Source organism: Trachemys scripta, chromosome 4 (assembly GCF_013100865.1).
Source record: "Trachemys scripta elegans isolate TJP31775 chromosome 4, CAS_Tse_1.0, whole genome shotgun sequence".
Classification (NCBI taxonomy): domain Eukaryota; kingdom Metazoa; phylum Chordata; order Testudines; family Emydidae; genus Trachemys; species Trachemys scripta.
In genome coordinates, this window is record NC_048301.1 from 130430210 (window position 1) to 130446183 (window position 15974).

The 15974-nt window shown below is 48.1% G+C and overlaps 1 protein-coding gene across 2 annotated transcripts in view; it reads right to left on the reverse strand.

Annotated features, from left to right (window-relative positions):
* The window catches only part of AHCYL1 (adenosylhomocysteinase like 1), a 39780-nt gene extending 24204 nt beyond the window's left edge, over positions 1-15576 (reverse strand). The window contains exon 1 of one of the 2 annotated variants that reach the window (XM_034767552.1): positions 15254-15575. In XM_034767552.1, the coding sequence (XP_034623443.1) occupies positions 15254-15361 (108 nt within the window). In that variant the 5' untranslated portion in view covers positions 15362-15575. Of the gene's footprint in view, positions 1-15253 lie in introns of both variants that reach the window. The other variant, XM_034767553.1, reaches the window with a different exon arrangement.
* Between the last annotated feature and the right edge of the window lie 398 nt (positions 15577-15974).

Sequence of the window (15974 nt, forward strand, 5' to 3'; positions counted from 1 at the left end):
CAAACTTAGAAAATTGCAGATTGATTCTGTAACTCGTATTTACAGTTACTGATTCTAACAGGCCTGAAAAACTGTCTTGAAATGCTACTACTACCGTCAGTGATTAATTATTCTACAGAAAGATTATTTCCATGGCACGATTTCCTCCTGGGAGGTTGGAATTGTTTTCTCGTAAGCAGCAGGCTCTCGCTGTGCTTGTGAGTTCAGAAGCTTTTAAACGGTGATTGTTTGAATTCACGTATTTTCGGAAGAAAATCATCATGTTTATTAACTCTAGCCACAAGGAAGAAGGGAAGGAGGAATGTTACTATTCATTTCAGGCATACAAGTGCCTGGTGAATCCTCAGACAGGCAGAAATTTGGCTGCTATGTAGGGTGACCAGATGTCCCGATTTTATAGGGACAGTCCCGATTTTGGGGTCTTTTTCTTATATAGGCTCCTATTACCCCCCAACCCCTCACCCCCTGTTCCGATTTTTCACACTTGCTGTCTGGTCACCCTACTGCTATGCAGCTTCTTTTTCTAGGTCAAGAACAGGAGCGGACTAGCAGGTTAATTCGTGGCCATCTCCCATCCTCCAACAACACCGTTACGCATACCAGAGTAACCAATTCTCAGGATGTAGATCTGAGATCATCCTAACTCCACTTCGAATGAGAGTCCAGTTAAAATACTATGCATCAGGCACTCTGTGCATAGTCACCTACTGTACTTTTCTACTGAGGTAATGTTCACGACCCACTCCTACCACTGATCCATCTTGTCCAGGTGAGTCCAGTCCTCCAGGTAATTCCTGCCCATGACATGTCCTAACAGGGACTGTCTCTCTCTCTCCAGAAAGCAGTTCATTAAATACCATCCAAGCAGGGTCAGATGTGAAGTATCTATTGCTAGGTTAAACCAATAAAAATGTATCAGCTGCTCTCTTCCCCAATCCTGAAAACAGGGAACTATAATTTGTCACAGAGTCCTCAGAGTTGCTCTTCTCTGAATGGAAGGGGCTGGTAGCTTCATGTGGCCGGAGCACCCTGAGAAGCCTCAACAGCAACCCATTATGGCACAGATCTTTAGTACGTTTCCTACTCCAGACTCTTCCGGGCTAACTGCTGGCACTGGAAACAGGAACTGCAGCTGACCCTCCTTTGTCAGTATCAGTGGGAGCCCTGAATGGATGACACTTCCATCCAACTACCACAAAGCTGGTTTAGTTAAGGGACAAGTACATGAAATATTGCTTGTGCTGTGCCAGGGCAGCATTCCTGACCGTTAGCACTTAGCCATATCTGCTCTCCCCCCGAAAAGACTGAGCTGCTCGCCAGTGTCCTTAGGCCCACTCTGCCCTAGTTGTGGAGCTGGGGTTACCCAATTCTGTTTTCCCACAACCTCCTGAAGGGATCATCTGAATAGTCCTTAAAAGTATCTGAGAATGCCCTGCTCAGACAAATCACAGCCAAAGCTAGGATGACTGCCTAGCAGTTTTGCAATCTGGGGCCTTCTACTGCTCCACTCCTAGTAGTGCTAATTCAAAGGCACACTTGCCATTTCAGACACTGGTAGGTCTCGGTGTTTAACATGAAGGCCTCCTTGCTCTGATTTTGTGTCACTGCAGCTAAAAGCTGCTCAGAGATCTACTTACTTTCTGTAGCACACATGGCATTGGTTATGGAGCAGGAATCATGGCGAACTGCCAGACTCTAGTTTGGGAATGCTATGCCACATCCAACCAGGAACTAAAGGGTACTAAACTCCTGATAATGCAAATAAAACCCTAAAATCTGTCTGGGTTCCTCACTGAAAGGAAGGGCTTCTGTGCCAGTGAGCATTAAAGAGAAATCTCCATCTGTTTCAAGACGAGGGTTAAAGGCTTTCACAAGAATCTGAAGCCCAACAGAGATTAAGACGCTCTTGAAAGAAGCAGGCAAGTTACAAAGGTTAATGGGGTGAAAAAGGGCTTCTGGTTTTTAATCATCATATAATGATACATGTGAAGAGGTGGTTAAGAGAATAATAAATGGAACACAACATTAAATAAAATAAATGTGATCTTAAGGGTCTGATGGTTAAATAGTAACTGAGAACAATAACAATTACTGCTTTATAAAAAACTCAGGGTCAAAGTAACTCGTTCCTCAAGGAGCATAGGCAAAGTTTTGCCATCAAAAGGAGAGATAAAGTATACAGCCCTTGGACTCTGGGAAGGATTTTAGAGCTGGAGATTGCACAGATTATACATATAGGGATCAATTTTTAAAAGTGTGCCTGAAGGTTAAACGCCCAGGCTGGGATTGTGAAAGGAGACTGAGACCTCGCCTATATTCAAAGACAAGCTGCAACTGCAGGTGAGAGTTTAAAGCAATTCAATTAAATGAGTGCAACAGTGTAGGCCAACTCCTAAGCTGATTTAAACTCAGCCTATAGAGCATCCACTTCTAACTAAATCCGTTTTTAAACCAATTTAAAGTTAAACCAGTGCAATTTTGAATGTCAACAAGACCCAAGAGAGTGAAGTGTAAATTTTGCGAGTTGGGCACTTACCTCCCTCTGGATCTTTGGAAGAGCCCAACCTGAAATAAAGGGTCTGTTTTTCAGAAACAGAAACCACCACCCACCAAAGTCAGTGGGTGCGGAGAGCTCAGTATCCCGAAGCTCCTTTACACAGTCACTTTTGGAACTGTTACCCATTATGCCAAATATTAAAAGCGAAGTGACTTTAAATAAATAGCGGTACTTGGATATTACACACACAGCCAGAAGAACTGTCGAATTGGGACTTTTACTCAGTTCTTACATCAGTGTCGTACTGCAGTACCAACTCCCTTGTTAGAGAGGTCCAGGAAAGTGCTGTCATTAAGCTCCAGCTGTCAGGGGCTAAGAGCTTTTTATAAAAGCTGCCTTTTGAACTGAAGATTTCACACTTGCTCTCCAACCACAGCGTTAGTTTCCCCCAAAGCATTTACACAACACTGCACACATGCATACACAACTGCATCAGTCCACTCTTCACAAGTGGGCAAACTGAGTTAACACAAGGTTAAGCTAGGAGTAGGGTGACCAGATGTCCCGATTTAATAGGGACAGTCCTGATACATGGGGCTGTGTGTTATATAGGTGCCTATTACCCCCCCACCCTCTGTCCTGATTTTTCATACTTGCTGTCTGGTCACCCTAGCTAGGAGAGCCCAAAGTCACACTGCTGGTGAGCAGCAGTCAGGTCTCCTGACTCCAAGACCCCGGGGTTCAATACAGAGCCCTGCAATTACCCCAGGGGGTTGGGCTGAGTTTGCTGTTGCAATAATCATTGAATCTTTACCTTGAGGCAGTAAAGTCTTATCAGTGTTGCATTAATGCAATTTTAAGTATTTAATTTATAACTGTTTGGGGATCATTTACTTCAGGCTGCCAAACCTGCTATATTTCTTATTCAGGCTGAATGGTGACAGCAGCATGGAAGGTACCTGCAATATAATGCTGATCAGCACCTGAGCAGGGAGTGTGTTTAAAGGTGACGTGCAAAGGAAAAAAAAAACGAGCATCTGGGCCCTTTTGGGTTATGAGGCTGAAAAACCACCTTGAATTTGTAAAGAGATCTTTCCCACTTGATTATTTGTTATTACTCTCTAGAGATTTCAAGCATATCAAGTCTGGGTCTCCCTGGATCTGCTCTCTCTTTTGAAGACCCAGAGATGGGCTAGAAAGTTAGATGAAGGGAGGAGAGGTGCTGAATCTTTAACAAAATAACTTTTCTCCCAGCTGGGTTCGGTGTTTGCGTTATATAGGTAGAACCAAAAAAAAAAAAAAAGTTTTAAACAGTGCGATTAAGTCACGTCCTTTCTCAAGTAATGGGACTTCATTTCCCTAGTATCCATGTTATAAGCTTATTAGTTCTCCAGTTCTTCATAGAGTCTTACAGGGTAGACACAAGTACAAGTTATTTACCGTAACCTTTCGGGCCTTAGATATATTGCGATAAGGGCATGGACCAGGACCCTACGGGACCTGGGGTATACAAACAGAACAAAAAGCTGTATGAGCTTCAATACCAAGCAGACTTCAATGGCCCTCCTATGACTATTTAGCCTATAGGATGTAAAGGACATTGAGCATTATGATATCCTTGTACTTTTTCCTATCTCAGGAAAACTGTAAAACAAATGAAAAAATGGAGAACAAAGCTCTGCAATATCAACAGCCTGAAACGGGACCAAGACAAAAAACATACAACTGACGTGATTTTGGGCCAATCCGCTGTGATTGGTACCAGCAGAAAGATAAAGAAAGACAAGCAAAGTGCCAGCTTAGAAGCAAGCGGCTCTTCCACAGCAGCCTGTCAGCATCAGAATGAGCAGCATAACCTTAATATGTGTGTTACACAAAGATAAAAGTCCAGCCAGGCCTAACCATTTGAGCACTGCTCTGGCGAGAGAGCTGAAACTGCATCTTGGCTGGCAGACCATCAGTGCAGAGTTCAGGCAAAGGTGAAGGTATGTTCTAGTGCTGAGGTCTCATTGACATCCAGTGCAATCTGTGTGCAACTCATCGGGACCGAAAAATTACATTCAACTCCAGGAGCATGAGCCTGACTGGCAACAAGACTATCCCAGACAGACTGCAACCCATGGCCACTCTGTGGTAAACACCCTCTCTCTGAAACACAAGACTCACCCTTCATTCAGCTATTCCTCACTATCAGGAGGGCTAGAGTCTCTAGCGAGGTCCATCATTGGGATCCAATGTGCAGGTTTCCCCACCATTCACTGCTGTCTATGGGATGAAGAATAGATCTTCCATCTCCTAAGGCAGCAACCACACTTTACAGGAACAAATCAGCATCTTTACCAACTTAATTCAGCAGATCAAATCGCCTCTGGTTTTGTTACTCTCATGCCCCAGAACCAGCTCTTGTACCTGTTTAGGTCAGTGGGATACCACACACAGACAGAATTTCAGCAACAAAGCTCCTTGCTGCAGCTGACCTAAGTGATCTAAATAAACCACTTACTCAGGCAATTGAGAAGGACCAGAGTGGTGGTGGGTCCATGCTTCCTTATATGCAGAGTCCTGAACTTAGGAAGAAAGAATCCAATGCACCGCTACAGGCTGGGGACCGACTGGTTAAGCAGCAGTTCTGCAGAAAAGGACCTGGGGATTACAGTGGAGGAGAAGCTGGATATGAGTCAGCAGTGTGCCCTTGTTGCCAAGAAGGCCAACAGCATATTGGGCTGTATAAGTAGGAGGATTGCCAGCAGATTGAGGGAATGATTATTCCCCTCTATTCAACACTGGTGAGGCCACACCTGGAGTATTGTGTCCAGTTTTGGTCCCTCCACTACAGAAGGGATGTGGACAAATTGGAGAGAGTCCAGCGGAGGGCAACGAAAATTATTAGGGGGCTGAGGCACATGACTTACGAGGAGAGGCTGAGGGAACTGGGGTTATTTAGTCTGTAGAAGAAAAGAGTGAGGGAGGATTTGATAGCAGCTTTCAACTACCTGAAGGGGGGTTACAAAGAGGATGGAGCTAGACTGTTCTCAGTGGTGGCAGATGACAGAACAAGAAGCAACGGTCTCAAGTTGCAGTGGGGGCGATCTAGGCTGGATATTAGGAAACACTATTTCACTAGGATGGTGGTGAAACACTGGAACGGGTTACCTAGGGAGGTAGTGGAATCTCCATCTTTAGAGGTTTTTAAGGCCCGGCTTGACAAAGCCTTGGCTGGGATGATTTAGTTGGTGTTGGTTCTGCTTTGAGCAGGGGGTTGGACTAGATGACCTCCTGAGGTCTCTTCCAACCCTAATATTCTATGATTCTATGATTCATTTGGGAGCACAAGGTGCTGCTCAGGGGAGGCCCACGGCCATTGCTTTGTATTCTCCAGTCAAGAGCACACAGGCGCACGTACATGCTACAGGGGAGCACCCATAGGGACATATACTCGAAGAACCACCAGCCTTGCACTGCAATTCCTCCACCAGCTGAGGAATGAATCAGCCCGGTTTCCTGTCAGTTAAGTAAGAGGGGTCATCAGGAGTCAATCTTTATCTTGCCTCCACCTGATGACAGGATGAAATACAATAGCCCATGGAACTGCATCTAGGAGATTATTGGCGAATAGGTTGTTTTACACGGGAAGATTGCGGCCACATTATATGCATACAGTCTTTTGATCCAAGTGCAATAGGAATTGGCAAAATGCTCTCATTCCAAACATGCCCAGGTTGGAATTAATCTTCTCCCTGTGGTACCAGAAAAGAATGTGTAATATTCTGATCCTGACTTTTGATGAAGGGCAGGGAGGGGGAAAACTCCTGAAAACATCAGGGTCAAGTGGCAGAGTTTCCACAGCACCAAGGTCCAAGTCCCTCAATGAAAGGAACGCAAAGAGAATCTTTGCAAGAGGGAGCAAAGGGAACTGCCTCCAGGCTGCTCTTAGGCAGGCTCCAGCCACCTCCCCCACCCTGAGAAGCCTGAAAAGAGACAGATCCCCCCATTGGTACAGGCCCCTGCTGCCTCACTCTGGTATTTATGAACTAAACCACTCCCTTGTGAGAACCAGGATAGCACTGGGATCTGATGGTTCTCTCAAGGATAACAGTAGGCAGCACTAAGGCAATACGCACTTCCCCTGCAGCAGCAGGCTTCCCACCCTGCATTACAATGCTGCCTGTTTGACTAATCAGAACATCATGTCCCTGGCCAGTGAAGTCCTTTCTCTGCTACAAACCTGAAGTAAACAGATTCTACAGCAGCAACGAGCCCGTTACCAAGGTCACAGTATTGATCAGACAGTGTAATTAAAATTCACAGTTTAACTGGCCTGATGTGACAGGGCAGCTGGGTAGCCCCACGAGCGGCATGAATAGCAGCAACATCCGTGTCGTGCCTTCTCAAAGGCACAAATCCCTCAAGACTCCAGGTGCAGCAGAAGCTATTTTCCTAGTGCAGAGGCAGCCTCGATTTCAAGAACAAATTCGCCACGACTGCTGCTCAGAATTCACTCTATACATTCTGCAAGGCCGAGAACCACCTCTCTGTCTGGAGCCTCCACATTCTGCCTAACTTCTGCTGCCACGTTGCCAGCGTCCCATGGAGTCCAGGTCAACAACGGTTCTTGGGCTTGGGTGGAGAACACTGAGCTACATTTAGCCTCTGGAAAAAGGGACATTTTTAATGACAATTAAATGAATACGGTCGGAGCATAAGTAAACTTTCAAAAGGCCTGCTTAGCTTTATGGCTTATGGACTGATAAAGCCATTAAGTCTACACCAGTGGCATTGTTCAAACCTGCTAAGTTCTAGTCCACTGCTGGTCTCAAATGAGGTGAGTACCTTTTCAGTGTCCTACTTACATATGGTTGCCCCCTCAGTTTGGAGCACATTTTGTATTAGGGTTTGATTCTCTCCATTACAAAACACCTATGAATGCTCAACTGATCAGAGAGCTTAATGGGAAATTCAAGAACCTTATCACAAAACGTAACATCTCATGCACTGGAGACCATATAAATATATTATAAACGCATTGAAACCCATACAAGAAAGGGGCCTTCTATATTAGACAACATCCTGTTCTGAAAACCAGGCAAACATAGTAAGCATAGTTCTATTTGCACAATTCTGTTCCCCCTTTATTAAGTCCCTTCCATTAAGCAACTGATTTGCCACTCCACTGGGTAGCCATTGAAAACAGGATCCTCTGTATGTAAAACAGATGAATAGACAATGCGCTGCTAAAAATGTCAAATGTTTATCTCCAACAGTCAGCTCAAACCTGGCCCTGGAGAGCAGATTCCCATAGCAAGATTGAGAAACCTTAGCAATTGGGAACAAATGGATGTAAACACTGTCCAAGCTGGAATCCAACTGTGGAAAGAATTGTCAGGATCCCAAAGAAAGTATTGTTATAGCCTGTTCCATACTGCAAAACAACCGTCCATTTCAGGAAGAGTTTTAAAAAACTATCACCACTAGATCTCCTATATTTGAGAACGGGCACCGCTTGTACCAGAACCAGGTTCCCATCAGGAAGAGCCTCAGGGCCTCTTGACAGGACTTGATAACAGTAATCATGATGGAGCAGACAGGGAAACTTGCACTATTCAACAAGGGTTGTACCTGCATGATCTGTGATCCCTAATCACCTAGAACTGCCATTTTTATAATGAGACTCTTGAGAAGCCTGCCAGTGCAGCTGCAAAGGAGGACAGGGAATACAGGGAGGATTTTAATCACCCTTCTAGTGGCTGAAGTGTCAAAGTTGGAAATTCAGCCTATTTCCAATGGCCACAGCAGCGAATATATGGAGAACGAATGGACTTGATCCCTGGAATGTCAGTCCAAAGGACAAAGCAGAAAGGATGCATGTTTCATTCAAGTGGATCCCAAAAGTTGCCATCATCTTGGTGTGCAAGAATGGGCCCCCTTCGGGTTCTCCACATCAGCTATGGTCCTCCTCCCCTAAACTTACATAGAATTATTTCAAAATCTATGTTGGTGAATCCAAAGTGTCAGATCACTTTCTCCTCTTATCACTGGAGGAAAACAAGTAGAATTCCCCTTGGAAAGAATCCCATCAGGAAGAGCTCAGGGCCTCTTGGTAGGACTTGATAACAGTAATCACCCCTCACCTCAGCCCAAACATAGCAAAGATGCACAGAAGGATCTGCTCAGCCCCCTGGGGGAACCTACAGTAGGTTACTATGGGGAACACAGCAAGGGCCGGTCCAATTTCAGTTCTTCATTACAGATTTGGAAAGGAGGTAAAGAGTATGCTAATGAAATGTACGGACAATACTACACACCAGCAGGAGCAGTGAATACCAGGGCTGGCAGAAATATAAAGGGTTCTAGCAATATCAGAAATACGGAAGGTAACAGAATGAGATTCAATTTGGAAGAGTGCTGTTAATACTTACAGAAAAATTATACAAAAAATACAGCTGTGCAGTAGTGGGAATAACCTAGAAAGTAGTAATGCTGAGAGCAACTTACAGCAGACAGCAATTAGAAGAAAGGCCACTAACTCCTGGCTGTGCATATGGAAGCATCTCAGTACAGAACCGGGGAGGTGACAACCCCTCTCTCTGCGTCTCTCATGGAAGAGCGCCTGGAAGACTGCATCCAGGCTTGGGCGCCTTGTCAGCAGACAAACAAACAAACTGCAGGAAGATCAGAAAGAAATGGCTTCCCACAATTCCCCCAGAAGGACAGACAAGTTCTCTCGCAATTGACACAACTGACTAGGAAAGAATCCTAGAGCATCTCAGCACAAAGAACCATGGGATATGCTCCCAGTCACACACCGGCAAATGTGCAAACAGTGGACAGATAGGTCTTTGCAGTGAGGATGCTCACATCTGGGCTAGGCTAACCCAACTCCTCAGACTGGAGGCCAATAAACTGGGTTAACTGTCCACTGTAGACATAGCCTATGGAAGTGACATGGTGGAGATAGAACCATCTCCAAGTAACTGACGAGTGGGGGAGGATTTATGGGTGATAATTTAATCCCAGCAAATCTATGTCAGAAAGAAATTCAGAATGACTCTTAAGAAAAGCTTTGATAAGGAAATCTATTGGCTAAATTGTGACAGCCTCCAGGGATGAAAGGAGGAAACCCCAAAGTGTACTGATCCTAGAGGGAAAAATCTTATCGCTGGCAGGAGAGCTACGTGGTCGTCTCCATCTCTAATTTCTGGCTAACTCGAGAGACGCCAGAAATGCATCCCAGAACACATTTCCTTCCCAGATTGTCAGAGTAGCTTGATTCACTGGTATCCTGCAGACAGACAGCACGGACTTAATGGAGTACATCATACCCCTTGGGAGTAATCTTGTATTTACGGAAAGACGCTGTGTAGCGTGTGGCAATTCTGCCCTGGGAAGGGTACAACTAACCTCATCCACAGAAGGACTAATGTGCCAGGAGCAAAGAGGCCCTGTTTAGCAAGGCTAGCCAGCACCAGGGAAAGCACCAGAGCAGCTTGTGCAAGTGACCTCAAAAATTAGCAATAGACACAAAAGCTCTATGCACTGAGTGCAATCCAGAAGGATTTAAATCATGTCTAATTGGATCCCATTTGCACCTATATCCACCCCCCCAACCACCCCAAATTCAGTCCTCCCAGTGCCTCATTCCCTTCCCTCCAGCCCCCAGTTTTCCCTGGTTCTGTCCTTCCCCCACCATGCACAGAGTAGCTCTGAGTCTGTAACACTGCAAAGCTGCAGCAGTACATTAGTATTCTCCTTGGCACCCCTAGAACACAGCCTCAGCGGGATTCCACTGATGCCATCATACACAGGTTCAGAAGCAAAAAACCCACAGAGCCAGTGCAGCTGGTTTCATTGGGGAGGGGGGGGGGGAGAGAGAAAAATACCACACTTACCTGCTTCTCAGGCCAAGGAGGACAGAGCCTTGGGCAGGTGCTGGGAGCTCGTCTGCCTGAGAGAGCAGGGAGCATGAGACAGCTTTTAGCCCTTGTGAAATGTGAAAACATTTCAGTTCTGTTGCACGAATAAGCATAACTGACTGCAGTTCAACCTGATGAAAAGTAGCTCACACCTGGCAAGGTAGATCAAGGTGTAAGCTGGGCTGTTAAGCTTCATAGGTAGGGTCCTACCAAATTCACGGCCATGAAAAGCGCGTCACGGACTGTGATCTGGTCTCCCCCCGTGAGGTCTGGTCTTTTGTGTGCTTTTACCCTATACTATACAGATTTCACAGGGGGGACCAGTGTTCCTCAAATTGGGGGTCCTGACCCAAAAGGGAGTTGCAGGGGGGGGTCACAAGGTTATTGGGGGGGTCCGCAGTACTTCTGCATTGCCTTCAGATCTGGGCAGCTGGAGAGTGGTGGCTGTTAGCCAAGCACCCAGCACTGAAGGCAGTGCCATGCCTGCAGCATCACAGAAGTAAGGGTGGCAATACCATGCCATGCCATCCTTACTTCTGCGCTGCTGCTGGCAGTGGCGGCTCTGCCTTCAGAGCTGGGTTCCCGGCCAGCAGCCACCGCTCTCCAGCTGCCCAGCTCTGAAGGCAGCGCCACCGCCAGCAGCAGCACAGAAGTAAGGGTAGCAGTACCGCAACCCCCCCACACACATTAATCTTGTGCCCCCCATCCCCCAACTCCTTTTTGAATCAGAATTCCTACAAATGCTGTGAAATTTCAGATTTAAATAGCTGAAATCATGACATTTATTATTTTTAAAATCCTATGACTGTGAAATTGATCAAAATGGTCCCTGAATTTGGTAGGGCCCTATTCATAGGTGGTGTGACAAGAGGATACTGCAGAGATATGTCACTAAGCTGCTGCTGTTTGAGTCCATGATAGAAACCCTGGATAGATACTCTGCTTTGTAGTCAGCCCTAGTTAGGGTCAGGGCTCCCTGATGTTCTACCCATCACTACTGTCTCAGCACATTTTCCCTACTTTGATCTAAGGTGGGATGAATTCTAACAGCAGATATCACTCCAACCTGAATATACAATCACTTGTCACTGAAATAGTCTATGAGCCAAAGCCCTGCTCACTGAATAGGAGGGACTTGAGGAAACTGGTATTCCTAATGAAAACAGTTCAAAAAACTAGGCACCCTATACTGAACAGCCCCTCATTTGACAGTGAGCTGTAGGGAAGAGATTATTTCGGTTCTTTGTTAACAGGGTAAGATTCCTGCGCCATTACAAGAATACTGTTCTGGATGTATCTATAAAACCCTCAACACAATTCACCGCTGGAGGGAAACCTGCTGGTGGCAGTCCATCTGTTTCTAAAGTTCCTACTAACATGTAGGCACTACAGTACAGAACACACTGGTTAATGTCCTAGACTAAGTATACCTCTCTGCCTTTCTTCAGCTGCCCACTGCACTGGGGTAGTATCACTGGAGAACAAAGCTGGTGTTAGTTTGCTAACAGAAAAGACAAAGCAAAAGTAGTTCCATTAAGTAGACTGCAGTCAAGAGGGAGCCTCAGCTAAACTAGCTCCCCCAATCTACTGGGGGGAAAAGACCACCCGTTTCTGTGCAGGGTCGAATGCCAGTTCACCTCGCCTTCTTTGGCCTTGTATTTAAACCCAGAGTTGATCACATTTAATCTCTTAATCACTTACCTCCTGCTGCTTCACTTTTTAACCTTTACCAACTCAATGACAAGAGAAGAAACAGGAGCTCCTCAAGGCCAGGATATGTAGCTAACAGGGATCTCACCATCCGGCTCTTTCAGGCTGCCAGAAAGGGCTGATCAAACATGAGGAACACATCTACTTCTGCAGAAAATCCACTGATGGGGCTCTTCCCACAGCCCAGTTCCTATCAGAGTTGCTTCTTGCTAATGATCCCTCCAGCTTCTCAGCCTGGGAAACTGAACACATTTGCAGCCTGTCCAAATGAACACCAAGAGATGCTTATTCCTGTCAGCACTTTCACTGCACTTCTCAGCAAGTGACACAAGACTGCTCTTTGAAAAGCTGTTTTAGAATGGTTAGTACAAAGGAGACAGAGCCAGTACCAGCACTCTCAAATCCTGGAGATATTCCCATCCTCCCCCTATGTCTGATCTTCATGCCCACCGCCTTTAGAGAATGGTTTGTTCAAAGCAAGCCTGCTGTTGGACTCTCTCTCCTGGCCAATACAGGGAGTCACTCTCAACTGTTTGCCTGAGATGTGGAGCTAAGGGGGGGGGGGGTTTCAAAGCTCAAAAAAGGGACACACAAGTCACATCAGCTTTGCATTAATAGAAATAAATACAAGTCTCAAGAAGGAAAGAGGCCTGTTAATGGTTATGATTTTGTTATGAGGCAACTTGAAAATGCCTTGAGCTCTGAGATAAGCTCTAGGCACTTAGCACTGTATACTTTGGAGTTTTTGCCAACGCCTCTGCTATCAGTGCTATTCACAATCACCGGGTGGGCTGGGAAAGTGGTGGCCTGAAGCATTCATTCTTACTGATGGCAATGCCACCCAAGATTTCACTGGCTACTGATGTTATCTGCCTCAAAGGCCATTCATTGCATGTCCTGAAGTGCTCCCGGCAGGGCCTTGGCAGCATTGCAACCTGCTGACTGCACATCAAGCTATGAAACAGGCCTAGAACTACAGCAGTAGTTTCAAGGGGAAACTATTACCTCCCGTACACCCAAGTATATCAGCCCTCCCAGAGCCTCTCCCACAAGAACACTGGATTGAGCTAAACCCTATGTACCCCCCATCCTCACATTAAAGGGGTTTCCCACACTACCACTACAGCAACTCCCCCAGCCCCATGGGCTGCTTAAGTGTTACAGTATATTCGTCTGTCATATCACTGCCACATTATGGCTTATGTGGTCACAAGCCTCAGACTGTTACTTTCATAATCCATCGTGCAAGACTGGAAGGAGGTAACAACAATCAAAAGAAAAGAGTTTGCTTTAGTTCTCTCAAAAGCATGACTGCAGCCACAGAACCACCTCTGGAAAGCAGCAGCTCTTAGCCTCTGCATTCTTCTGCTCCTTCCTCTGGGCTACATCCACAGTCTGCATAAACAGACAGATATCCATTGAGTTCCTCTGTCACTGGCAGCTGAATGCTAGTTATTTGAGGAGATTAGGCAGGAGGGGATGTCTCAAATGTAAATGATTTTAAGTGGCCTCCTCTAGGTGAAACCAGTACCCTCACCCTCTAAAATTCCAGCACCTATGTCAACAATCAAAAAATTCTCAGCCGGAAGGCTTTGCATTTCCAGGGGCTGAGGGCTCTGGTGTTTTTCCCATTTACTCTGTTCAAGTCCTAACACTGAAGCATGTGGCAGCAACCTCGGGGAGAACATGATATTCAACACAGCAGGGACCTCCACAGCAAGTCTAAATCCCAGAGTCTCAGCTGCATCTACACACGCAAAGATCTGAAATTCACCAGTAGTGCAACTACCAATGGTGGCTGTAACAAAGAGCTGACTACCCCCTTATCTAATCCTACTCGGACAGAATTTAGACAATGACGGAGTGGTAAAAGCACAGTGACCAGTCTACATGAGGGCTCTGACCTTTGCTAGCACAGAGGAGCAGATGAGAGAATTTCAGTCACTTTAAGGGTGAATGGACAAGAGGGGAATGCTGAGCGCAGCAAGCACTCCAGGAAGCTTGAGTTACATTCCCACAAACCCGCCTGCAGATTGGTCTTTTCCTCAAAGCTGTCATCAAACCCCTCCTCTCATTAGCTGCCCAAACTTGTCCACGACACCCACAAAGGTACAGAGCATGCCTCTCCTGCTCCCCAAAATGCCTGGCTTGCTGTATTCTCTAAATACCCCTTAAATATTCCATCACATCCCTTGGGTCACCCAACATCTTGCTATCATGCCCCAGTCCACGCAGCCACAAATCCACCCTTCCAAGTCACAGCAACACTGTCCTCTTACTGATCCTGAGTTCAGGGTCACAGCAGATAACCTGCCCGGTTCTAACCAACCCCCAAACCTGCCCACCTCCCTCCTGACAGATATCTGTACCAGGCCATCACAACTCCCCCTAGCACCTTCCCCACAAAGCCTTGTACATTGTACCTGGCATCCTCCCTACAACGCCGGGACACCCCATCCTGCAAACAGCTCCCCCATCCACATCCCACGGGCTCCTGTTCTCCTCCCGTCCCCTAGTGCAACCCATGGGAGGCACAGCAGATGGCCAGCTCCCCTGAGACTAGGGTGACCAGATGTCCTGATTCTACAGGTCTTTTTCTTAGATAGGCTCCTATTACCCCCCTCACCCTCTGTCCTGATTTTTCACACTTGCTGTCTGGTCACCCTACCTGAGACCTGTAGTCCCCACTCACAGGGAACACACTGCCCCTTCACAGGCCTTTACGGTTATCCACCCCCCATCTCCAGGCCCTCCCAAACCGAGCCTTGGATCAGCCTCCAACAGGGTCTCTTGGGGAGCTGAACTGCATCCTCACTCCAATCCGTACCCCACCCCTGAACCAGACCTCCCCTACCCCGGGACCAGCCTTCCCCCAACCAGACCCTCCTACACGGGACAGCCCTCCTCCCGCCCCAGGCCGGACCTCCCTCTGCCCCGGACCCGGCCAGCACCCCCCAGCCCGGACCCAGGCCTCCCCCCCCCCCCCGGACCGGACCTGCCCCCTCACCCTCCCCCCGGACCGGACCTGCCCCCTCACACATCCCCGGACCGGACCTGCCCCCTCAACCCCCCCCGGACCGGACCTGCCCCCTCAACCCCCCCCCGGACCGGACCGGACCCCGCCCTCCCCCGGTACCTTCTTGGGCGCCTTGGTGACCGTGGCCATGAAGGAATACTTCTCGGCGTCCTCGATCTCCTTGGCCTGTTTCATCTCGTCCCCGACGGCGGAATCCGGCACCGACATCCTGGAGCTGCGTGGGGAGGGGTGGGGAGGCGAACCGGGTCGGGAGGGGTCAGCAGCGCCGCCCGGGGAATCCGGAGCGGGAGCGAGGGCGGGGCGGGAGCAGCCGGCGTCGGACGGACCCACTCGGGAGCGCTCACTGAGAAGACTCCGGCCCCGCCGGCTCCGAGCACTCTGCAGCGGGAGACTGCGGCCGCCGCGCGCACCGGCAGGGGGCGGGGCTAGCCCCCGGTACACGTCATACGCCCGGGGCGGTGCCTAGCGTCACGCCGCACGCACGGACCGGGCAGGCGACGCCATACGCACAGAGCGGGCAGGTGCCCGCGTTAAGGGTCGAGCGGCGCCCCCTGGTGGAAAAGAATGGGAGCAAACGAGCTCGGGCTAGGCGATGGATCCGGCTCGAGGAGGGGTCCCATTGCTCACCCCTGACGCTGCCCCACGTTTGGGCCTAGGGTGTGTGACTGGGGCCGGGGAGCAACTGGGGGGCTGAGCTTAGCATTGGGCTTCCCATTCGTAGGGGGCGCTGCTGGGTTTGGGGTGCTGCGTATGGGGGGGGAGCGCTGCTGGGTTTAGGGGGGTTGCAGAGTTGGGGGGTTGCAGGGTTGGGGGGTGCTGA